The 25,590-nt window shown below is 44.8% G+C and overlaps 1 protein-coding gene and 1 long non-coding RNA gene across 4 annotated transcripts; one reads left to right on the forward strand and one right to left on the reverse strand.

The window, feature by feature from the left end:
- Nucleotides 1–6,555: 6,555 nt before the first annotated feature.
- On the reverse strand, nucleotides 6,556–11,015 carry RRAD (RRAD, Ras related glycolysis inhibitor and calcium channel regulator). 3 transcript variants are annotated; one of them, XM_079316576.1, is made up of 6 exons: nucleotides 10,865–10,906; nucleotides 10,785–10,832; nucleotides 9,876–10,213; nucleotides 9,679–9,752; nucleotides 8,981–9,185; nucleotides 7,249–7,530 (listed from the first exon to the last, which is right to left on the reverse strand). In XM_079316576.1, exons 3-6 carry the CDS (start codon nucleotides 10,207–10,209, stop codon nucleotides 7,253–7,255), a joined length of 891 nt encoding a protein of 296 aa, XP_079172702.1. In that variant the 5' UTR covers nucleotides 10,210–10,213; nucleotides 10,785–10,832; nucleotides 10,865–10,906; the 3' UTR covers nucleotides 7,249–7,252. The 3 variants fall into 3 exon arrangements, with proteins under 3 accessions (XP_079172703.1, XP_079172702.1, XP_079172701.1); XM_079316577.1 differs by lacking the exons at nucleotides 10,785–10,832; nucleotides 10,865–10,906 and adding an exon at nucleotides 10,914–11,015 and having other exon boundaries at nucleotides 6,556–7,530; nucleotides 9,876–10,230; XM_079316575.1 differs by having other exon boundaries at nucleotides 10,785–10,926.
- Nucleotides 11,016–11,916: 901 nt separating this feature from the next.
- Nucleotides 11,917–17,102, forward strand: LOC306807072. Its single transcript, XR_013775628.1, has 2 exons — nucleotides 11,917–11,984; nucleotides 16,854–17,102. It is a non-coding gene; the product is annotated as an uncharacterized lncRNA (long non-coding RNA).
- Nucleotides 17,103–25,590: the final 8,488 nt, after the last annotated feature.

A 25,590-nucleotide genomic window follows, 5' to 3' on the forward strand; every position in this document is an offset into this window, starting at 1 on the left:
GGCTGGGTTTGGATCTGGGGAACACCCAGGGTGCCCAAAGAACCTGGATCTGCAGGATCCCTGTGCCCTGTTCCTCCACTCCATCCTCTGGCTGCAAATTAAAATCCTAAAATCTCAGTGTAAAATAAATGTGATTTTATACAAATACTTCATTTTGAATACTTGCCACCAAATCTACCCTGCTCAGTACAAAACTGAACATTTAGAGTACTTGAATGCTTAAAAGGTCTTAAATAAAAGCAAAGCTACAAAATACTGACATATTTTTTTTGACTGACTATGCATTTATTAATGAGAGTCCTGAAAGTCTTTGTCCAGCCAAGGATGACCTGAAGTTACCACCCAAAATACTAATTTGCCTTTACAATATTCACAACATCCAAACTCCTGTCAAAATTTGCCTGTGGTTTGTTCCTTTGGACTTGACATCTGCTCTCCATCAGACTCCTCAGATGAATACTGTATTAGCAGTAGTCATTCAAAAAGAAATGAAAAAGCAGAAAAGTAGGAAAACCACCTGACTGCAGGGCTCACTTCAGTCTAGAGAAGTCCTCACTCACACTGGAGGGGGGACAGGAGAGACCAGGGTGAGTTTAAAGGGTTTGCAATTCAAGCCAGCAAAAAAAGAGAAAGTCAACCAATTCCCAATTTCTGTGGTTAAAATGCAATGCTCCTTAATCCATCTTACCCTTGAAGGGCAGAACGTTACTTTGGGACTGAAATAATAAAATTTGTTCCTTAATTATTTACTCTGTAATTAAAAATGAGCCAATTACTAGCCAAGCCAAGATCTGTAACATTTAAATAAGAATTTAATTTACTACTGCTTTTCTGAAGGCTGAGTATAAAACTGCTTCTTAAAAAGCTCCTAACCCCTTTTTGGTTTTGATTATGTTCTTCTAAGATAATGCACTGTTTTCTAGAACCCCTGAGGTCTTTCTAGCCAGAGCTGGACATTCTGCTCATGAAATCCCTGGGAAGGTAGGAGGTACAGTGATGTTTATTTGCAGCCTAAATCCTTGTGCTTGAGGGCTTGGCTGTTCAGGAGTTTTGCTCTGGTCCTTGGCCAGCTCAGCCTTTGGATAAATGTGCAGAATGCAGGGATCCCTCAGCTCTGCAGGGTCTTGAAAACCTGACACTGAACATGAGATGTGCAGGAGGCATCATTTGCTAACTCAGTGCTGTCTGCTGCCTTGTTTTTGTGCTTTTTTATTTTTATACTATAACTTAAATCTCCATTGTTCTTCTTTTTAATCACTACCTAAGAAGAAAAAAGGAAGAAAACCAATTCAGTAGTAATGACCACATGTAGATGCATTTGTTATTTGTTTATCATAGATATGAGTTGAGGGAATATATTTACACAGGTGAAAGCTCAATATTGATAATTACAGAAAGAGAGATTGGAACAGCCTGGTCTTGTAGTTTCCATTTTCTTTACTTCTATGCAGTTTACTACAGACTTAGATTTGCTTCAGAGTATCAAGAAAAACACTGAAGTATTTTTAATTGATGAAGACTAATACTTCTGGATTTTCTATAACGCAGCTTTTTTTTTCTCTTCAATGAACTACCAGAGTGCTATAGATTTCGAGTTATAAACCCTGCACAGAAATGTTTATTTGTTGAATAATATGCTTTATTAATTTCTTTCCAAATCATGCAAACTTTGCAAATGCTCATATATACTTACTTGTTTTCCCTGACATTTCATGTGTTAGACTTTCAAGATTTTCTATATGGGACTGGGCAGGAAGGATAGAGACACAAGAATTCATGAGTAGTGAGAGGACAGAAGAGTATATACACAGCATTCAATAGCCAAAAGTATTTCCATTTAAAAAATGACTAGAGGGTAAAAATGAGAGATGACTATTGGATTCCATATTGGATTCTTTCTTTTCCCCATACACAGATTAGCTGAAAATCTTGCATTCCCTTTGCCTAGCAAATGCAACCAGAGCCTTGACATTGAGGAAGAGAGCAATTGAATTTGCTGTGCTGTCTCAATCAGGGACTTAATGCAGCAAGATGTGACATTTTTTACCCAGACAATATTATGCAAAGCAGTGTTCTGGGGCTCAGGTTCGTGCTGGAGCTGATGATTCCCAGGAAGTTGTGCAGCAGCAGGGCAGTGCAAGGGTGACAGTGTCACCATGGAGCTGCAGAGATAAAGCTGCAGCTGGCACAAAAAGCATGTGACAAAGGTCCCACAACTGAGACACCCAAGGGTGAAATCTGTGAGAAGGTTGTTCAGCACCTGGCTGATACCCACAGCTCCATTCCTGTTTTCATTGAGGGACAGTGGTGGAGTGTCCTCTCTGAATTCCAGGGGGAGGAATTGCATGGATTTAAAGCTCCCAGTGTGTGTGAGCCCATCAAGCAGCCCTGAGCTGCAGGAGCAGCAAACAGACCTGCTGCAGGTGCCAGGGCAATCCAAGAGCCCCAGCACCTGCAAGGAGCTCCCTGAGCCCCTGCCACCAGAATGCAGTTTGCTCTTGTGGAGCACCCCAAATTCTGCTGTGCTGTGTCCAGCAAGCTCCACAGCCAGCCAAGAGACATGAACAAAGTGAGGGGGTTTTGCCATTGGCCCAAGGCCATTCCCAGCCCTCCTGGGGCCATCACCTGCCCTGGGCAGTGTGGGCAGAGTGGGGGCCCAGCCCTGCACGCAGCACTGCTGGGTTCCTTGGCCACAGCCAGCTCCAGCTCCAGCTCCAGGGCTGCATTTCCCACTGCAGGCTCTTTGGCAAGCACAAGGCATCACAACAATCCAACCCAGATGGGACCAAAATGACTGTCCCTCTGTCAAGGCATCTCCTGAACTGGAACTAGCCTCCCCAAAGAAAGGGTCACAGCCTTTGGTGGGACTGCAAGCTCAACAGGACAGAATTATGTATGCTAATAAAGGGAGGCTGGTGGAGGTGGGACTTACTGCCAGGAACAAGCTGAGGAGATTTTCCTGGGTCTTACTAAGCTCTTCTGATTCGTGGTCCAAATCCTTTCCTTTCTCCAACCCTGAGCAGAGAACTCATCAAGGCTTTTATAGGAAAATTAGTATTTTCAAACAGATTCTATTTATCTCTGTCTCTGAGCACTAAATTGTAATTCAGATTAATATTTTCTTCATTTCCAGTGATAAATATGGGAATTATTAGAAAAAGATCTGCAGGCTCCTAATTGATTTCCAATGATTCATTCTGCAGCACATTTATAAATAGGAAAAAAGGGAGGGGGAGAAGTCAGCAAGAGAGGAAAGTCTTCAAGACATCCAGCTGCCACTTCAAATAGTGGCCAGAACATTTCTCTGGTACTTCACTGATACTACTTTCTTATGAAGTAAGTTTTTCAGCCTGCTTCCTACCTTCTAGTGCTGGATTCCCTAATACATTTTTAAGTCAAACAGTGTTGCTCCCTCTTGAATTCTGAGCAGTGGCTACAGAAACATTATTTGCAGACATGCAATTGGGATTTGTTCTCTCTTTTACTTCTCTGTTTGAAATCCATGGCACAGAGCACAAGGGAAGTGGATGTAATTTATTATTTCAATTTTTAGAGATGTGTATCTTCAGTAGCATTGGTGTTCAGGTGTGCAAAGAGGGAGTAAATTACGAGTTGAAGGAATCTCCTGGAATGAACAGGCATCACTTCTGATTGAACTGGAGATTCATTCAAATTTCTGGGATGGACATGAAATTAAACCTGTATTGTCTTTCAGTAAAATTTAGAGCACTGAAGTAAATTTCAGCATGATATAAGTATTAACTCACTTTTTTTAGACTACATCTTACCCATTTTCTGTCATACACTGAATTCTTAATCACTGCCAACTCACTGTATTTTCCTTCTCAGTAAGGATCAGTGATGTTATGCAATGTTACTATGTAGATCATGCTCTGGTTTTTCTACTCCTATTTTGAGAAAATGCTTCTGAGTAAAACTTCACTTTTGGTGATGCCAAGTCTTCCCCAGCAGATAACATTTCATCTATATTTATGTGACATGATTTTATGCTTCGTGGTTTTGGCAGGTGGAGGGATGATGTTTTTCACATTTCTCATATGGTGAAGAATGCAGAGTCTAGTTTAGCACAGAGGGTTTGATTTGTTTTCCTGACATGTGTGTCACAAAAAGGCAATGTCCTTGCACTGTGGTTGTTAATAACTGGCTGCTCCAAGTAGATTTGTGCCAACACAGAATCCACCACCACAATTAGCAGTAGTAGGAGCTTCAGCTGGCAGCAGCAGAGAAAGCAGTAAAGATTAAATGACTGTGTGAACTGTCTCTCCAAATTAAAACTGTTGTGCATTGGCAAAAATAAGAAAACTCACACGTTACCCCTTATACTCTGCTTTACTTGGGCGATAATTAGAGAAAATGTTGCTCTTGCTGTATTTTTCACATGACAGATTCACCCCATTAGTGACAAGAATATGAGGAACCACACCAGTGAAGAAATTCAGATTGCAAAAACTTATAGATGACTTTCAAATGTTTGAGGATACAGATTGAAGAAAGGAACCTTTTGAAGAAAGTTGATTTTTAGATATTTGTCAGCATTTGGTTTTAGTCTAATATTGCATATATACTTCCAGAAAGTCTGCTTGGAAATTCCACTAAATTACATCCAATTTTTTTTTTTTTCTGGGCAGAATATCTCCCAGGATCTTCAAAATCTCTGCAAAATAATACTCATGATAATACTTCTACAGCATAGAATATGATATTGGTCCAGAGCAGATTATTGTCAGACCTGCAATAACAATAAACCTTCCCCTTCTCAAGAGCCATGGCCGAATTATGCTAATACCTGTACAAACAAATGAATGAAAAAAATTAGTGCAAGGAGGATTTGAATAAGTATTTCATTGTACAATATTAACTGGTAGGGAACATTCTAGATTAGCCCATGTTTCTTTAGAGTGACTCACAGTTTGTTGTCTCACAGTGTCCTATCTGACACATTTCCAAAACACAAATTCTTTTCTACAGTTTAAATGAGCCACTGGGAATGTGCTAGAGCTCCTCAGAAATATCTTAGGCTTAAGATTTGCCCCAGACTGACCTTGGAGCTTATGAACAGTAAAAGCCACCTGATTTATGTGTCAGTGTGCAAAAATCACAGCTGGAAACCTCAACCTTGGAGAGGTTCTGCAGCTGCAATGATGGAACACATCATTGTCACTTTGTGAAATGCCCAATCTTACACTCTGGGTGTGCATCCCATTCCTGGCATTTATCATGGATGGGATTTCATCCCATAAATCAATCAGACAGGTCAGTCCTTTCCTGTGAAAGCAAAGAGCAACCAGAAGTCTGAGGCTTTGCCAACAAGGAACAGGATGGAGTTTTGTCATTAGCCTTGGCATGTACCTGAACAGGGATGTCCCAATTTGGACACTCTTGCTGTAGAAGAGATGCCTGGTGCATACTCTGACAGTGGCCAGATGTCCCATAATGGATAATAATCAATATATAATAGATAATGATAGATATGTAACAGAAAATAACTTGCCAGGAAGCAAGGCTAGTGGAAAAATAAAGCAAAATCCAATTAAAATGTCTGCTCAGGTTAATGTGAGCAGGACAGGATCATTCACTTTAGACCTCTCAGAACACAAAACACCTCTTCCCACAAGAAATGTTCTGTTAGCAGCAGCACAAGCTAAACTGGGCATGTACCCAGCAGCACAGCAGGAGATGCTAATTTGCCAGTTCTTGCATTCCCCATGTGAATTCCTGCACTGCTCCCTGAGGAGAGCCCAGCCTGGGATAACTCCAAGGAGAGCTGTTTCCCCAGCTCTGGAAGCCCAGTGCAAGGTGTGAGACCTGAGGAAACCTCCCAGAGCTTTGGGAAAGCTCAGCCCCTCTAAAACCATGGACAAACTGGGATCTCAGGCAGCTGGAGCCAATCTCTAATGAACTGAGCAGTGGAAATAGGCAGAGGAATGTGTGTTTCATGGGTTTTGAGAACAGAGTTTATGGATTATTTTTAAGAGAATGTATCCTATGAGATAGGAGAAGAGGAATTTATAAAGAAAATGCCATAAGTCCCAGTTTTTGCACTGCAACATGTTTGGTTTCAACTTCATTAATAGCAAATAGGGAAAAATAATGGACAAAAACCAATAATAACATACTAAATTGCCACAAAAACAGCACTGAAGGCCACTGAATCCTACACCTCCTTCAAACACCCTTGCCAGCCTGCTTTGAACATCTTGAAACCACTGGAAGATTTCTACAGGAGTGGAACGAGATTGGACAATTATACTGCTGCCAAAAAGGAAAAAAACCAACCTCCTGTATTTGCTTATTGGCTGCAACACAAGACCTTCAATCCAGGAGAGGACTTCAAACATTACAGGGCTCAATTTATCAATATAAACACAACACATCAATCTCACTAAAGGCAGTACATAAAGTCCAGCTTCTGCCAGAGCTGATGAGAACCAGCTCCCTTCCCAAGAAGAGCTGTTGAAGTAGGGTGCTCATAAAAGCAGGATTTACTTCTTAAATAAACTCTCTATTAAGGAAAAGGACAGACAATTTTCCCAATTCTTGTTCCAGAACTTTATCACCTGTAAATCTGCAGTCTGTATATGACATTTTGTACAGTGGAAAAAGGTCAGTATAAAAATACTGCTCTCTCATTCTTTAGCCACACTATGAGAAAAGCACAGTTTATTAAAACAGGAAATAATATTTTATTATAAAATCTGCATGTAAACAAGTAACCAATTCATTGAATAACAGTTAATGGAAGTGCAAATTAACTTCATAAAATGATATCTGTTCTGTAATTAAATATATATATATAATTTGTTTTCTCCCGTTCTACTGTGGTTCTACTCCTCCCTCCCCACATTTAAGTTTAAAAAGATTCATCATTGCTTGCTTTATACTAAAAAGAGTGTACGAGCCTGCGTACAAGTTTAAGTTTTGCTCTGCAAACGAGACAAGTCTGTGGTGATAGTCATCCTTTCTTATCTTTGCATCTCTGCATCCACAAGACGAGAAGATATGGAACATACGCACACACGGGCGTGTCAAGCCTCATATTTCAAGTCAGTCCATTTACTTGCACACACTGAAACTTAAACCACTTATCAATGAAGCACTGTAGTGTAACTTCCAGCCTTGCTTGAGCACCTTAAGGCATTAAGGAGAGTCTCAAAGGGAGAGTCAGGGCTGGTGTCAGCAGCAGGACCGTCTGCTCTCGGCACCCGCGTGCGACCCTGCCCTGCGAGAGCTCCTATAGCACAGACAGGTCATGGCAGGACTTGGATTTCGCTTTGAAAGCCATCTTCTTGTTGTTCTTGGCCACGATCCTGCCCAGGAAGCGCTTGGCCCTCTTGCTGATGCTCTCCCTGCGCCTGGCGCTGGCCATCCTGCGCGCGTTGTCCTCCTTGCTGTCCCTGCGCAGCCGGATCTGCCGCACGATGCCCTCGAACAGATCCTGCACGTTGTGGTGCAGGGCGGCCGACGTCTCAATGAACTTGCAGTCAAACACCACGGCACAGGCCCGGCCCTCTGCACGGAAACACAGACAGCAGCCTGAGAATTTCTCACTGCCACAAAAACAAAACTGCAACTGGCTCTAAGCAAGGCAAGAGCCTTCAGTGCCGTGAAACTGAAAAACAGGAAAAACAGGAAAACCCAAATTGGCTCTCATGGTTTTGCCTCTTTACTCTTCTAAGTGCTATGGTCACAAATCTCATTGATCAATGGAAATGAGTACATAGCAATAACAGCCCTTCAGCCAGACTGTTCCTGTACTAAGAGCTTAGGCTGGTTCAGGAGAGGCCCCTGGAAGCATGCTGGCTGTTTCATAGAGAACAGTGTGAGGTATAGAAAGAAATGGGGCTTGTTCTGGAAGTTACTGAGCAATTCTGCACCTCTGCCTTGCTGTAAAAAGTTTTCCACACCAATAGAAGTAGAGCTGATACGGGCCACAAGGTCAAGTCATTGAACACATCAGTAGAGGTCACAAAGTTGTGCACCACTAAATCTGACCAAGGCTGAATTTGAAATACAAGATATTCGGTGCTCTGGACATAAGCACTTAACCCTGGAACACGCTGCAGCACAAATTTCCACAGTCAGCTGTGGTAAAGAACAGCAGAGTTGTAAACCTGAGGAAAGTACAGATGTCAGAGCTAGGACAGGTCAACCATGCCCTGCCCCAGCCTGTAAAAGTAATCTCCTGAAAAACTCCAGTAAAATCTCTGTGCAGGAATTTAACCCTGGGAGCATGGCAAACCAGATAGGGAGAGACTGTTCATCATCAAGGCACCAATATTTCAGAGTATCCTTTCAAGGGGAAAACAAAAAAAATACCCCAAAACAAAACAAAGCCCAGCCAAAGAAAAAGCCTCACAAAGTGTTTAGATAAGCAGAATCAAGACTATGATGTTGACAGTGGTTCCTGTGCTCCAGGTACCTAAAGGCCAGCTGGAACAGGCTGAGAGAATTCTCACTGACCACAGTTGGAGAAGATACACAAAAGACACTTGAGTTGTGTGAGCCTGGTGCCACCAGCTCAGCTCAAAGGTGATGGAGTCACTCCCAGCAGAAAGGGCTGTGTGGGATCCCCCTTCCTGAGGCTGCCTGGGCTCTGTGACATGGCACTGTGTCCCTTAAAGAGCACAGCTCAGCCTGTCACACTCCCAGCCTGGCAAGTGCTGCTCACTCCTACCATACAACTAAAGCCTGGCTTTAGTAGTCCTGTGCTGAAGCTCCAGCTCTGATGCATTTTCCTCTCACTCTGGGCTCAGCACAGCCACACATCTTCCCCCACAGCCATCCCCACTGATTTCTGTGGCACCAAGCCCCTCAGCACAGAGCACCTGGCTCCACCTGCCCAGTGATCCCCAAACCACACATTTTCCTACATCAAACCCAGACCATTCCTATTGGCCACCATCCTGCATAGCCTTTGCTGCTACTTTAGACAGCACCTGTAAAATTCAGTGTCTCTTACCATCAACTGAGACCTCCCGGGACCTGACCAGGTCACTCTTATTTCCCACAAGGATAATAGGAATGTCCTCTGTCTGCCTTGCTCTTCTCAGCTGGATTCGTAGCTCAGAAGCCTTTTCAAAACTAACTTTGTCTGTCACTGAGTATACAATAATATAGGCATCTCCCATTTTCATGCAGTGGTTCTGGAGCCATTGGCTGTCATCCTGAAACAACAGACAAGAAATAGATTTATTGTGGTGAAAAAACAATCAGCATTTGTTACTTTAAGCACCTTAAAGATTCTTTTCTTAGCTTTATTATAAAAAGTCGGTAAAAGTAAGCCAATCTCCCTAAAAATTTCAAAGATTTTGTTATTTAAAATACATAACAAAATAAATTTCTCTTGTTTCCAGGAATAGTATCAGGTCTGCACTGATCAGATTGGCAATCTAATTTTACAGTAATTCCCTGGGCTGCTCATGTATGATACTGATTACTCAAAGCATTAAGAGAGTCTCACTCAGCTCTACTCAGGGCTTTAAACTGCCTGCCTAGCTACAAGAAATTAATTGCAGAGGGGAAAAAAGGCAGTATGAATTCTAATTTTTTTATGTCACTTATCTGATTGAACAAATAGGCATAGTTGTTCCATTTATACTTTTTTTAAAGAGAACAAATGACCATAAAGCAAAAGCATGAGGAAAAAGCTTTAGGTACCTGCTCCCATATATCAAACACCACGAGAGACGCTTCTTCTCCATCAACTACAATCGATCTGTCATACGTATTTCCTGCGGAAAAATTTTAAAATTAATTTTAAAAAAGTTCAGCAGAAGAAGTTATTCTCCTCCTGGAAGGGGATGGGCGTAGGGGAGGCTCCGAGCCGGGGGTCTCCGAGCCCGCTGTGCCCTCACCAGCCTCCTCCGCGTCCGCGCAGTCCTCCACGCCGCCAAAGATGCGCGCCAGGCTGGTCTTGCCCACGCCGTGCTCGCCCAGCAGCATCACCTTGTAGAGGCTGCCGTCCGAGTCGCTGCCCGACGAGATGACGGAGTCGGAGGAGTCGGAGGCCCAGCTCTGGCGGTGCTGGCCGCCCGGGCTGTACGAGGTGCAGCGCACCAAGCCCGACAGCTCCTCGGGCGGCAGCGCCCGCAGGTCGCGCTCGTCCACGGGCATGCTGCGGCGGTGTAGGTGCTGCTGCGCCGCGAACGGCGTGCTGCCGCGCCGCTTGTCGCCGCGGTTCAGAGTCATGGGGCTGCGGACAGGGCACGGCTGTCAGCCGGGCTGCGGGCACGGCTGGGCCGCCAGCACCCGCACAGCCCCAGCCCGAGCCCCACACAGCCCCAGCCCGAGCCCCGCACAGCCCCGGCCCCGGCCCCGCACAGCCCCGGCCCCGGCCCCGCACAGCCCCGGCCCCGCACAGCCCCAGCCCCGCACAGCCCCAGCCCCGCACAGCCCCGGCCCCGGCCCCGCACAGCCCCGGCCCCGCGCAGCCCCGGCTCCGCACAGCCCCGCACAGCCCCGCACAGCCCCGCACAGCCCCGGCCCCGCTCGAACCCGGCACAGTGCATCCCCAGCCCCGCACAGCCCCAGCCACGCTCGAACCCGGCACACTACATCCCCAGCCCCGCACAGCCCCAGCTCCGCTCGAACCCGGCACAGTACATCCCCAGCCCCGCACAGCCCCAGCTCCGCTCGAACCCGGCACAGTACATCCCCAGCCCCGCACAGCCCCAGCCACGCTCGAACCCGGCACAGTGCATCCCCAGCCCCGCACAGTTCAAGCTCCGCACAGACAAGTCCCGCGCATCCCCAGCCCCACTTACCTTGGAGCGGTGCGCGGAGCGAGGGATGAGCGAGGAGGGACCGGCGAGGGACCGGTAAGGGATCGATGGGGAACAGGCGAGGGATCGGCGAGGGATCGGCGAGGAATCCGTAAAGGATCGGTGAGGAACCGGCGAGGGGTCGGCGAGGGGAGCGGTAAGGGGATCGGCGAGGGATTCCCCGGTGGCTGCCGCTGGAGCTCCCCGAGCGCTGCTGCCGCCACCGCTCCCCGCGCCGCTCTTTATGTCCCGGCGGAGGCGCGGGGCCGTCCCTCCCTCCCTCCCCGCCGTGACGCTCGCCGGGCTCTCCGCCAGCGCATCCCCGGCAGCGCCGCCGCCCCCGCGGGCTCCGAGAGCTGTGCGGGGGCGGCGGCGGCGCGGGAAGCCCGGCGGGAGGCGGGAGCGCCCCGGGGGCTGGGGGAGACACGATCCGATCAGATTCGATCCGCTAGGCTGCCAGCTCGGAGTCCCGCCCGTCGGAGCGGCTCGGCCGGGGAAGGCGAGGCTGGCGCTGGAGCGCGGCCGTGCGAGCTGCGGGGCTGCGGGGCTCCGGGGCTCGGTCCCGCCGCCCTGCCCTGCCCTGCCCTGCCCTGCCCCGCTGCAATTCTCCAATTCCCCCATCATTAGCCGTGTGTGCCTCTCATTCCCCCTCCCAGCCCGTGTGTGAGCGCGCAGGGAGCATCCCCGGGCTCTGTCACCGCGCGGGGGTTGGCGTGTAGAGCAATGTTAGAAAATATCTGCAGAGAAAACATCTGCGCTCCTTGCACGCCCTGTGCTGGCTCTCCCCACGCACGCACGGGAGCGCCACAGCGGGGTGAGCCGCTGGAGAGGCTAACATCAAACACAGGGGTCATATCGTCCTCTCGCTTTCACCTGAGCAAAGCGGGACAGTGAAAATCTTATCTCATGAGCGGCACAGTCACTCGCATGTGACCGGGTGAAGAAAGGACTCAGCAGATAACTATACTTGTCTCCTGCGAGGCTCACGCAGCGCCCTGTACACAGTTTGTTGTTTTCCTAGCAACCGAAACATGTCAGACATCGTGCGGCCAAAATAGCCCCGGCCCCTGCTCCTGAAAGATTACAGCCCGAGCAGAGCGGGAAAATCCCTGTGACTCTGGACCTGGATGGCTGCCTCGGGCCAGTTTTAGGGTTCCCAAATCAGCGGCAGAAACAAAGTTAAAGAAAGCCAGCGCTAGGCAGGTCATGGAAACGAAGTTAGAGATGTAGGGAATAAAGTAAGGGGAAGAAAAGTCTGTGGGATTGGGCTAAGTGGGTGAATATTCTGTTATTTTCAGGAGCCAATTATAGTTCTCCAGGCGACGCTTTTGGGGTGGTTTTGGCCGCTTCACGCTGATAATCTGCAGTTGGGAGTGTTAATGTGGTTGTTAAAGATCACCAAGTGCTTGCAGCAAGTTGTCCGTGTCTCACAGCACAGCAACCAAAATAGCCTTGTCAGTTTAAATAGTCGGAGTTTGGTGGCAAAACACGCGTGCTTCAGCTAACTGAGCTGAGTTAGAAACCTCTGGCTAGCACTTGGAACCATATGTGAGATAAATTATGGTTAGCACTGGTTGCTTTAATTGAATAAACTGGAATCTGCCAAGCTGCCTTGATGGTTCTGAATTTACAGGTAATTAATTATGTAAATACACTTCCAGATAAGGTTGGTCTTCCTTAAAATTTGGGGGGTTTCTGCCTAACATTGTCACCTGAAACTATTCTCAGGGAGATTTTATGTCTTTTGCTCCAGACTTTGCTGGGTGCCTTTACTGTGTGTCAGGGTCACACTTCAGAAGTTGTCATATGAAGTGAGGGTATTTTTAATTCTTTTCTGTGAAAAAGAGAAATCTGAGAAGTGACAGAATCAAAGAGGCAGTGCCACTTCTGTGCCACACAGAGAACCATTGGACTGGAAACACACTAAAAATGGGGATTTCATTGACACAACTTAAAGAAACTGTATTTTATTCAAAGCCTTTTCTGAAGAGAATTATGGATGTGTTAATAATGTATATGTGAGAAAGGCCACTCACTGGCCAAAAACTACCAGGAAAGACATATGTTAAAGTGCTGAATAAAAAACTTCGAGGGAACAGTGTTTCAGCAGGAAAAGGGAGTGAAAATAAAATTATCCCCAGTAGAAATTACACAGAAAGTTCAGGACTCCATGGCAAACACTGGGGTATTTTGCCAGCACCTAGGTACAAGTAATGAATTAACAGTTGTAGAACACTAGCATGGTCACAGGATCCTGCTCAGGACCTGGCACTGGGCTCTTGGAGTGTCCTTTACTGGAAAGTGAGATGGCTTTGGACTGTGCTTGTGTCTGCAGGGAAGAGCAGCTCCGTGCCAAGGCTGTTCCTGCTCCCCTCTGCCCAGGCCATCACTGGGGTCACAGATGGGTCACCTCCTTTGATCTTAATAGATCCAGCTATTTTGTGAAGCTGGAAGGAATCAGCTGATAATTCAGGTTAATCCCTTGAGAAACATATTTCTTCACTTAGCATGTAGTTCTGTTTGCTGGTAATTACTGCAATTATTGTATTTTCATGTGTACATTACTGTGGCACCCACTGATTTCAGTGGGGTGCATGTGAGTCCACAGGCTTCAAATGGTGATCCTTCAGTTTCTTTGAAGGACTTCAGGATCAATTCCTTCCCATCTGCCCTCCACTTCCACTTCTGTGTGACCATGCCTCTAACAGACACATGAACTGTAATTTATTTCTATTTAAGAGAGATTTACATGCTTTGCTTTTCGACCCTTGTTTTCTATTGTTCTAGCTTCTACCTTTCTGTTTAAAAAAAGATTAAGTTTAATTTCATCTTTGTATGATTTTAATTCTCCTCATTTCATATACTTTCCACTTACGGTGCCTTTCTTTGCATTCCACTGTTGTAGTACACCCAGTTTCTTTTTTTCTGTTATCTCTTTTCTGTTTTATTCTTTCTCTTTTCTTTTCCCTCTCGCATTTCCTCAAGCTTTTGAGAAGTGCCAATGTTGATTTCTAGTGTATTCTCTCGACCTGAGTATATTTCATCATCTGGAAAATGCAAAACATCCTGTTTTTCCAGTTATGTATTCCTGGGGTAACAATGCCAAAGAAATTTATTCTGTACTAGGTGCAGAGGGCATTTCATGGTCTAAATGATAAGCACAGACTTTGCAGGGGGTGCAGTGATAAACTAGGTTAAACTAAAGTTAGGTTAAACTAAACTTAACCAAGCATGTAAAACCTAACACTTAATGCCCTCCCCTTTGCATCTTCAGCTTAAAAAGGAAAATTTTGGGGGTTGCATGAACTTTATGTGATTTTTCCTCTTCAGTGTTTGTTCAAGGTCAAATGCCATATTATAAATAACATTTATATTGTCTGCATCAAATTTGTATTATTACTGAATTCCAGTTTTTGAGGTTGCTGCTGTCTTACATCAGAACTGTTTCCCAGCTGATTAGGAATAACAGGAATATTTTGAACAGCCCAAAGGCTGGGTTAGCAGCAGTGAGGTGTGGGGATCAGCATCATTCTCAGTGTGGCTCTACAGTGAAGTTGTGGGTTTCTCTCCTCCTTACTTTTCAACTCATCTGCACAGCTCAAGTCTAATTAATCAGCCACTATGTGGGTGAAATTATTTCTATACAAATGGTAGAGACACCCACAAGGGTCTGCTCTTGCCAAGTTTTATGAAGCATTACTTCTGCAAAAGTATGAGCCTGGCTACCTCCCAAATACCTGGATTGAGAAAGAAATAGCAGCATTTATTATTACTTTTATTACAGAACTGACACACTCAGGCCACTGGGAGAAGAGGCAGAGGCAGCAGCATGGCATATGTCAGGGTTTTAACTTTAGCAGGAGAGATAAAGGCACAAGGAAATGAAAAACAACATTTTGCCTCATCCTACAAAAAGTAGGATATAGTGCAAATATGGTATCAAGTTTTCCTCACCATCACCCTTAAAATCCCAGATTGGTGTGAACTGAGCAGCCCTGGGCTAACTGGCTCAGTTTGTATCAGACGCTTTCACACGAGGCGTGTTTATGTTGCATTGTCCTGCAGTTCATGGATGGGGGAAGCAAGGGGCTCTTTGAACTGCCATCACCAGCTGAGGTGGAGCTTTCAGCCTGCACCAGCTCCTCTGTGGGAAGGTGACAATGCCACACCCGTGCTGACCCTGCTGGGGGGAGGCAGCACACCCGGTGGCCAAGCTTTCCCTCATAATTACTCTTGGGTTTAATGGCAGGTGACATTTTTAAATGACTGGTGGTAGCAATGAATTGGAGCTGAAACAATAATGTGAGAAATATGAGCTTTGGAGGCAATAGAAATCAATACAGCTTGGAAAGTTCACAGAGAGTGCCAAGGGGGAAATGCAAGCAGAAACCCAACTAAATCCATTGTTATAGCTACAAAACTAATAAGCCTTTCATGGCTGCTGTGCTTTCTCTTAGCTCCAGAACACAGATTCTAAAGAGGATGCAGAACTGTTTGCATTTTCAGGTAGAGAATGATAAAATAGGCACGTTTTAAATCCATGGCTCATAGTGTAAAGCCTGTCTTTCTTAAAATCACACAAAGGAGTGCAAAAAATAACTTGGGATGAGAGTAACTGGAAATGTGGTTCATCTCTCAGCTGCTCTCAATTTCTCACTGCTTTGAGTAAGCTACAAAACTTCCAGTACTAGATAAGCTGATGACCAGTGGAACCAGGTGAATCATGGCTCTGGAAAAAAGGAATTGCATAAGGGGCAGATCCTATTTCATTGTGCCCGTGGAGCTGCTCTGCCTCTTTTCCACAGACTGTCAGTAAACTACTAATGAATGTTGGGGTGTACTTGGGGAAAGCATTCTATCTAGTTTAACTTCAAACTGCCCCTTAATTTCAGTTTCATTCTCACCAGGGCAGGAGCTGCTGGTGCTATGGGAGGCAGTTTGGGTGCTCAGCCCCCCTTGGGCTCCCAGCACGTCCTGGATGTGCTCAGCTGTTTGCCCCTATTACATTTCAACTTTGGAGTAAAAGCAGAACATGACCTAAGATATTTCCATAACTGTTTTCTTTAATCACCCCAATTCCTCTTTTTCGGGATGAAACCTATCATGGCCAATGTGTGTGACATACATCACCCCTCTGTGACTGGAATGCTAAATATCCTCTTACAATTCCTGCAGGATGTCTTCTCCTTGGTGGGGATTTCACAGCCCCTGCATGAGAAATAGCTGGAATTCAGAGAGCATGAGAAGGTTTCTGAATTTACAAGCAGTTGGTTTAGGGAGTGGGCAAAGTGAGTGGCTCTCTGTCTTACCAAGGATTATGTAGTGCTGAGGAAGCAAACTGAGAAAGGAAGATTTATTGTTTACCAGCAATAGCTCTTGGCAAGAGGAACGAGTCTATTTACAATAACAAATTAAAGGAGCCATCCTGGGTCAGACTCAACTTACAGCCAGTTTCCAGCAGCTGCCTGTAGCAGATAGCTGAAGAAGAATGGACAATAGGAACGTGATAAACACAATTAAAACCACACACACACAACCACCAGGGGGCCTTGATGTAGGATTTTTCTGCATGTTTTTCTTATTGTGTTTTAACACATATAGATTTTTAACACCCTGTATCACCCCCATTTATTGTTTGGTGAAGCAGAAAATAAGATTTCCCTCATGTCTCCTTCACACAGTGGTTTTATAGCTTTCTGCAGTAATTTTCTCTTTTGGCTTAGGAGCCTGGAGTACCTCACTTATGTGTAGACATGAATCCCTACTTGCCCTTCTCTATCTTTACTAACACACCTTTTCAAACATCAGGGGAGAGAAAGTACAGATTAGTAACATGGATTTTCAAACTACATGTTCCTGTGGACTTTCACTGTGGATAATGATAATTTATAATTCTGCTTTCTTTGTTAATCCCAAGAATTCCTAGCACCTGTTTACACTGTCAACTGAACAACATTTTTGCAGACCTATTTCATTGAGGATCCAAGCATTTAATAGGCAGGAAATTGGGTAGAAAACAGCCTAAAGTCACCCTTGCTAACCCACAGAACTAATTTCTCCTTACACCTGCAGGAGAGTCTTCAAAAGTTGCCTGTCAGCAGCTCTGAAAATCTGGATGAAGTTGTCATAATGGAGGTATTTCCATGAAAATGACAGGTGAAGAAGGAAAAGTCCCCCTGGATTGAAAACCCATATCAGGAGCAGCCCTGTGATGCTCAGAGGAAACACCAAGAGGCTTCCAGCATTCAGAGCCACAGGGATACGCTGCTGGGGGAAGGACAGAAACACAAAGTGTTTATGGCAATATAAAGTGAAACTTCAGCTGTGCTGCCTTCTTCTGTGCACCAGATAAGAAAAAAAAAGGACAAGGAATGTTTAATGTATATTTTTTTACACAAATGCCTTCAGTTCTGGGTCCAAACATGCATTTGCAAGGCTGAGAATCACTGCACATTATGTGAGGCTCTGGTGGGGACAGAATCAAACAGAGCTGCCCTTCTGCTTTAGGTGATAAAGCTTGTTCTTGTCTCCCTTGTGGGGAAACTCCATTTTCCTTACATTTCAAGAAATGAATCCTTGAAGCAGGGACAAAAGCTCACAGTCACTGGGGAGACTTAAGAATTTGAATTGGGAAAGTTTTATACTTCCTTATAAGCCAGGGCAGAATTTATGGTGTCTTTTCCTGTGGTGAGTGGAATGATCCATGTAAAGTGTGTGGGAATTTGGATGTGAGAAATGTAATCATATCCTCCAGGAAAAACTCAGAATTTGTCCAGTTGGAATGTGCTGAGTTTGGCAAATTCCATATTTGCATCATAGCAGTAAAAGGAATCTCTGCTTCATTTGAATGTCACATTTCCTGCTTTGCCTCAGCTGCTGTAAAGACATTCTGGTAAAAACCTTCAGAATTATAATTGTAGTGCTATACTAGAATGAAATTTTTTTTCCCCATTTTAGATTGTCAGATTTCTTTCTGATTCTATTGAGAAATTATGTAAATATTATAATTGTAATATGCTTCATTATCCACCACTCTCTTAAAAAAAAATATTGAATGGTCAGTAATTAGGCTCATGATTAAATACAGAGAACGAGCCTAAACTGAGGAATGCATGAAGTGTGTTTCTTATATAAAGAGGTTTATAGGCAGTAGACTAAATGTCATCTAGTGAAAGCAAATGCAGATCTTAATTTGAAAGCCAGCCCTAATCTGAATTAGCACTCCAGTGCTGGAAGTCTGTCAGTCCTAAAGACAAAACTGCAAAATCATGATGGGTATCAGGGACATCCTACACCCAAACCAGTTCCAGTGAAGCAGGTAAGAAATAACTTTATTTCCCTGCTCATCTTCCCAGAGGCAAATCCCCACATTTAGGGAGCAGGAGCACACTGGAGTCTCCAATGAGGCTTTCACCTCACCTCACCTCACCTCACCTCACCTCACCTCACCTCACCTCACCTCACCTCACCTCACCCAGGTATCCTGAGTGCCCATCACTGGGAAAGTGACAGGGGATTCTCTGCTCTCAGTCTCTGCATGTCTCATGCATGAGGAGTTTCCAGTCAGAGTTTTTTTTGACAGGCACATTACAAGGTAAATCTTTGGGCTTTTGGCACTTCATTTCCCAAGTCATCAAAGCTGCTTATATTCAGTGAAAGACTCGGTGATCATCCCATTCTCTGGTGCTAATGGAATTCAGCACAAAGCTGCTTTTCATGGCGCTTTCCCACGTAACAGTTTTGGAAATGAGATCAGAATCAGGCCTCAGCATTCTTTTCCCTCCTCTACGCTTACTCACAGCAGTAATTAATGTGAACCAGGCAAATGTTTCCTTGGCATCAGACTCTCACATCAAAAACATCGAGTGTGTGTCAGTCACTGCCTGCTCATGTACCCCGGGCCGTGGGGTGAAATGGTCTTTATTCAACAATTAATGTCATAGAAGAACATGACATTCACAGTAAATTGCTTTTCTGCAAAGCCTTTCTTTCACACTCACCCTTTTCTTTCATATCTTTACAAGGGTTATAAATTTGCATCACTCCTCTGTTCAAGCACACCAGCTCCACCAGAAGAATCTACAGCCTTCTAAGGTAACAGCAACATGTAGCTAGGCAACAAAAAGAATATAGTATTTTTCAGGAAGGAGGATTTTTCTGGATGATCTCATACAGATGCAGTGCTTTTTTTGCCATATAAGAAGAAAATGGTTCATTGGAGAAATGGGTCTGTCATCCTGGCACCACCGAGCCATGTTGATCTATAGGCTTCCCTTGATTATCTGTGGCAGAAAATAACAATGCATTCTATACTGTTCCTATTTATTTCTCAACATCTATTACATATTTGTGAGGTTTTTCTGCAAAGACTAAAGCCACAAACGATTTTATGGCAGATTTCATTAACCATTAACCACCATCCAGATTAAAATGGAATGCTTCAATAATTATCAAGTCAGCCGAAGTAAAGTGCATCTCAGTTCAGCTGAAACTGTGTCAGTATAAAATAAAAAAAAATAAAATAAAAAAAAAAAAATAAAAAAAAAAAAAGAGAAAAAAAAGGAAGTTTTATGAATGGAAAAACCATTTTGTTGTAAGAACAGTCCATCACTACATGCAGGGACAGAGCTGCTGCAGATGGTATACACTGATTTTTGGTTCGTGAAGGGATTTGGTGAAGTGCAAATGGAAAACCCGATATGATCCAGCAGGATCATGCCTTGGATCAGGGTGATGAGCCCGGCAAAAGGGGCGGGCAGAGGGGCCCGGGCAGTATCTGTGCCTCGGGGCCCGCAGGAGCCCGAGAGCCGGGCGGGACCCGCTGCCGAGAGCGCAGCCCTATCTGCCGGGACCCGGGGGACCCATCCCCATCTCCATCCCATCCCCATCCCATCCCATCCCATCCCATCCCATCCCATCCCATCCCATCCCATCCCATCCCATCCCATCCCATCCCATCCCATCCCATCCCATCCCATCCCATCCCATCCCATCCCATCCCATCCCATCCCATCCCATCCCATCCCATCCCATCCCATCCCCATCCCTGTTCCCATTTCCCCATCCCCATTTCCCCCATTCCCAGTTCACCATCTGCCGTCCATCCCCGTTCCCATTTCCCCCATTCCTTCTTCTCCATCAGCCAGCTCGGCCCGGAGAGCTGCGGGAAGCAGCAGCAATCCCATCCTGGAGCATCCCTGGCTGTGCCAGGCTGGGCTGGGCTGGGCTGCAGAGCTGGGGAGCAGCAGCAATCCCATCCTGGAGCATCCCGGGCTGTGCCAGGCTGGGCTGGGCTGGGCTGCAGAGCTGGGGAGCAGCAGCAATCCCATCCTGGAGCATCCCTGGCTGTGCCAGGCTGGGCTGGGCTGGGCTGCAGAGCTGGGGAGCAGCAGCAATCCCATCCTGGAGCATCCCTGGCTGTGCCAGGCTGGGCTGGGCTGGGCTGGGCTGCAGAGCTGGGGAGCAGCAGCAATCCCATCCTGGAGCACCCCTGGCTGTGCCAGGCTGGGCTCCGTGCGGGGCTCCCGTGCCAGGCGCTTCTCCTGGTCCAGACCTGATTGTGGCTGATCAGAGCTGCTCCATTACAGCTGTACCTTGGCATCTCTCATCCTTGGCAGCTCCCAGCTTTTCCTCTCCTTGGCATCTTGTTTTATTTGTGTATTCCAGAGCCTGTTCCGTGGGCTGGCTTTGTTCTTCCCAGCTGGACCAAGGCACGGTTGTGTCTGGCTTATCCTGCAGGGATTGCAGGAGAGGGGACAAATTCCACAATTCCTTTGGACCAGGAAAGACTCGAGCAGCTTTTAAGAAGCTGGAGCCCGCAGGGCAGCAGAATGTCAAAGGAAGGTGCATCAGCTTCACAACACTCCCAGGAAAATTCCTGCAGTTTTAAGGATTAGCAGAACATATTGTAAGAGCTAATCTAATATGATGCATTACCTGATGTGTACAGAATTTGCACCTAAGCTACAGTGTTTACTTATTTAGCCATATAATGCAGAAAACTAGTTAATTGTGTGACCTGATGACCGCATAAGCACTTCACCTGTGCAGCCAAGTGCTTAAACTACAGACAAACTGAATTGTGCGCACTTAAAGAAAGGCAGATATGACTGAAATTAAAGTTGATACAATGTTTACTTTTTGTTTGAAAATATAAATTCACTCTCTTGCTTTACTAGAAATGGCCCAATATTGTCCTTACAAACAAAGATAAATGTGACAATTTCATCACTTCTATGCTAAAAATATAATCCAGAGTATGACCCCACATCTTAAATTTTCAGGATCAGACCCAAAATGTGGAAAGGGGAAAAAATTTATTCAGTAACAGCTCCTGTTTCAGGCTCCTAGTCAATTTGTCATTAGTAAAAAGCATTACTAAGGAGGAATTTAACAGGCTTTTTACAATGTTGACTTATGTTTCAAAAAACCCAGTGCATAAATATGTTGTTATGAAAATAAGTCAGTACACATTTGAAGTGAAACAATTTATGTGACTCAGTCCTAATAATTTTCTTTCTGCCTAAAAAGCAAATGTTTCATTGTCTCTTTTTTTTTTTTTAATTGGCTGCAGTGTTAGTGAAACCATTTTCTGATTTTCAAAAATAAAAATTAGTTTTGTTGTATCAAAACTGCTAAGGAAAAAGAATGGAATCTGCTGGCATTGTCTGTGTTTTTTGCAAGCATTTCAGATAATGTGGATGATTTATTTGCCACTTTGCAGGGGAAATAAAAAGTATTTTTCTGCTTAGATGCCTTCATAATCCTTAGGCAGAGCATGTGCCAGCTGTCCCATTAGCAAAGTGGAGAAATCAAATTTCCAGGGATCCCAGGGTTAAGCAAGCTCCTGACGACCTCCTGAGGTTATTTCAGTTAAAGCCATGTGTGTCACATCTGATGGGAGCTCAGGAAACTGATTTTTTTTGTGTGTGTTTGGGCTTGATTGTTTATTAAATTTTATTAAAAAGTACAGAAAGTTCAGTAGCACAAAATGGAGGCAGCTTTAGTTAGCAACAAGGTTTCCTAAAGCTAAACAATCCAATAGAGAAATAACACCTATATTATTTATACTATTATACAGTATATAGCATTATATAGTTATATTTATATTTAACACCTATATTATTTCTGCTTTTAACCTAATAACTAAATTTCCATAACCCTTAGTGTGGCACTAACTGTTTAACCAGAAACTACTACCTGAAACCACAAAGAAGGAAGAAGATGAAAAAGACACCACCTAAAATCCTTCATTTTGTCCCATACTTATTATTATAACAACTTTAAATTTAAACCCCTTTACCATGTGAAAGCACACACTTTTAATTAACTACATATCAGTGATTTTAACTTCATTACTCAAATTTGGGAGCCTTTTCCAAAGCTTCAGGTCAAAAGAAGTGTTGTCTAGGGGATCAGGGAAAAGTTAAGGAATGGAGATTACCTGTGTGTGGCAAGATGCAAAAGCCCTTTAGAGGTAGGACATAAAATAATAAATGCATGAGTTGGTAATAAGAGATAGGTAAAGAGGTCACAGAGTGTAACAGAATGTCTTCTGCAGCTACTGAAGTGTGTTGGACAAAATGAGGGCTCTCTCTATTTGTGCATTTTGTGAAAATGCCCTGTAATTTAAGCATTTAGTGGAATGGAAATTTTATGTGCTATTAAATGTTGCTGGCAAATGGCTGTGAGACCAGAAAACTTAAATACACCTGTCTCTTAAATACTTAAATACCAACTCTCCCTGCTTTGGTTTTCTTTGCTGTTACTTAGTAACATCACAGAGATCTTACTTTTGCCTATGGAAAAACGTTGACTGCCATTTCTTCAGTCTGTATTTATGCCAAAGAATGCATTTGGTAAAGGAAGGCAAATGGTCCAGTTCTCTGCTTGACAGGTCACAGGGAAATGCTTTTAACAGCTATTAAAAAAAATAAATCATAAAACACTGTGTTTATAAATGAAAGCTCCAGGAGATCTTTATCAAAGCCCTCTATTGACGCAGACACATCATCTGGAGCATGGCCAGAATACTGAAATAGCTTTTATTAATCCACATTCCCAGTGTGAGGCACACCCTGCTCCACCCTAGGGCCACCAGAAGTAATGCCATGCAAGAGGGAAGATTTCCATGGACAGCTCAGCTGCGGGATGCATCCCTGGACACAAAGCTGCAGAGCTGATCCCTGCCACTGCTGAACCCGAGGCAGGCAAGGGCTGCAGCAGGGACACTCTGGGAGCACAGGGGGGATCCTGATCCTGCCCCCAGCCCAAGGTGCTGCCATGGCCTGGGGCTCAAAAAAACACAGGGCAGGATATTGCAGGGACAGCACACACAGCTGCCCTGGGAGCTCACTGGGAATGGGGAATGCCATCCAGGTACCTCTGGGAGCTCACTGGGAATGGGGAATGCCATCCAGTCACCCCTGGGAGCACACTGGGAATGGGGAATGCCATCCAGGTACCCTGGGAGCACACTGGGAATGGGGAATGCCATCCAGTCACCCCTGGGAGCTCACTGGGAATGGGGAATGCCATCCAGGTACCCCTGGGAGCTCACTGGGAATGGGGAATGCCATCCAGTCACCCCTGGGAGCTCACTGGGAATGGGTAATGCCATCCAGTACCCTGGGAGCACACTGGGAATGGGGAATGCCATCCAGGTACCCTGGGAGCACACTGGGAATGGGGAATGCCATCTGGCCATCCCTGCAGACTCTGCCCAGAGCTCAGGAGTTGAAGCAGATGTCTGCTCCTGGCATTTTTCCTGGCTTTGAAGGAGGCTGTTTGTGTTCAACACAGCTGCTCCAAATGGTCATAGTTTCTCATTTCTCTCTATTACAAAACATTCCAGAGGCTAAATTTAGGTGTGTCATTTTGGAATAATAAAAACCTGAAAAGAAATATTTCTAACAAATGTTTATTTTCTTCCCCCACTTTGTCTCCATACAACAGGAATCAGCTAATGGCCATCAAAAGGAGGATGGAAGGTTTTCACCAGAACTGGTGGCTCATCATCAGCATCAGCTGAGCTGAAGGAGCCTGGACAGCAGAGGCTGGGGCCTTCAGCTAAGGTACTGTGGTTGTCTCTATCATAAATACAACAGCCACATCACTTAAACAAACACACTAGATCTCAAGTAATCAGATTCTCCAACCTAAGCAGAAGTCAGCTTTTGTTTGAAAATCCACAGATTCCCCTTACTGAAAACCATCCCCTAACTATTAACCATAAACATAAACCATCAAACACATTCTGCTGCTTCTCTGAGAAGGTAAATGGTACAAAGTGCATCCTCAGGGCTGCTTCACGAGGCAAGTGCCACACCCCAATAAATTACTTTAACACTAGTATGATGTGGTGGTGAAAGCCAAGCAGACATCTTCAGCAAAGCACCATTTACTGATCCCTTCTCTGTTTGGAAAGCAGGTGGAGCAATCTGTTGGCAGCTTAGTCATCCTCCTGTTTTCCCCCTGGCACATATGTGCAATTATTTCTTCCTCAAAATTTGGGGGCAAAATTTGTTTTCTTTTAAAAAGTAACCAAAAACCAGAAAACAAAATCAAACAACCCAACGTGGTGCCCAGGGGCTGCCTGCATGCATTAGCATGGCTGGAGTTTCATCTGTGGTGCCCATGTTGGCAATGTCAGAACTAATCAGTTCAGTGATTCAACAAGAGGCAGAGGAAAGCTGGGTCATTCTGTTCCTTGCCCAATATTAATATTACATAAATACTGTCTTTATTTGCAGTTTCATTCATACATCCCAGCAGTGCTGCCCATTCACAGGACGCTGAGCAGGCTGATGCTGTGCAGGGTTGGCTTTCTGCAGCCCTGTGCAGACAGGGAGGCTCAATTCTGAAATGGGAAATCTGGCTTTGTTTCTCTCCTGCTTTGCTGTGTGGCTTTGGATGTCACACTTGGAGCACTGGACTGCACTATTAGGCTGAGCTTTACACAGTGTCCATAAGCTTCACTCTTTTCAAACAGCATCTGAGACACCCCCAGAGAAAATGCTACTGGAGTACAAAGCACTACCATCAAACTGGTGAGCACAACCTGTATTTTCAGAAAGTGTATTTCTTATTTTCCAGATAAGTGATGGTAAAGAAGGCAAAATTGTAATGGGTGCATGCACCAAAATACCCAACAGCATTTAATAAGTGGTTGTTATTTTGCCATGTGGTTTTCCATGTGGTAGAGATATATTTTACAAATATTCAAATTAGTTCTTAATGAGTTTTTCTATTGTTAATGTCTGCCAAAGACAACAGTTTAGTGAATGCCACAGTTCCCAAACCAGGCTGGGTTTTAGCATTAAATCTCAAGGCATTTAGAGCAAAACTTGTCCTTTAGCTGTCAAACACTGCCAGGAGAGTCTTTCAGCAGAGCCTGCTGGGCTGTTCATACTGAGAACTGGTAATGGCTCCTGTATTGCAGGTGCACAAATAAAACCCCCTTCAAAGATACTGTATTTCCTACCACAATGAAGTAGTAATTAAAAATAAATCATGTTTTACACATGCCTAAAGAGCCCTCCATATTTGCCTAATCTAAGATAATTAAAACCAGACACATGATTTGGAAGTGTGGACACTTACTGCTAATTGTCCTCCAACTTTGAACACACCAGCTTGTACCACTTGTGTCTGAAAGTAAACTGTATTAGCAGTCTGAAACTGCCACAGGAATGTAAAGATTTTCATTAAAAGTTATCTTGGTGCACTTGTGAATTCCAGTATGCATAATCCACTTCTAAAATGCAGCTTATAACTTATTTTTAGTAGTGAGAAACCAGTAAAAAACAGG

The sequence above is a fragment of the Erithacus rubecula genome (genome assembly GCF_903797595.1).
Source record: "Erithacus rubecula genome assembly, chromosome: 12".
In the NCBI taxonomy this organism is placed as follows: domain Eukaryota; kingdom Metazoa; phylum Chordata; class Aves; order Passeriformes; family Muscicapidae; genus Erithacus; species Erithacus rubecula.

Bases quoted from the DNA above. Each gene is read 5' to 3' on its own strand.
- RRAD (XM_079316577.1), bottom strand. From the start codon at position 10,209: ATGACTCTGAACCGCGGCGACAAGCGGCGCGGCAGCACGCCGTTCGCG. The intron at 9,753-9,875 runs GTGAGGGCACAG...ATTTTTCCGCAG, and splicing joins CGCGGACGCGGAGGAGGCTG to GAAATACGTATGACAGATCG. The intron at 9,186-9,678 runs GTACCTAAAGCT...CTGTTGTTTCAG, and splicing joins TGTTTGATATATGGGAGCAG to GATGACAGCCAATGGCTCCA.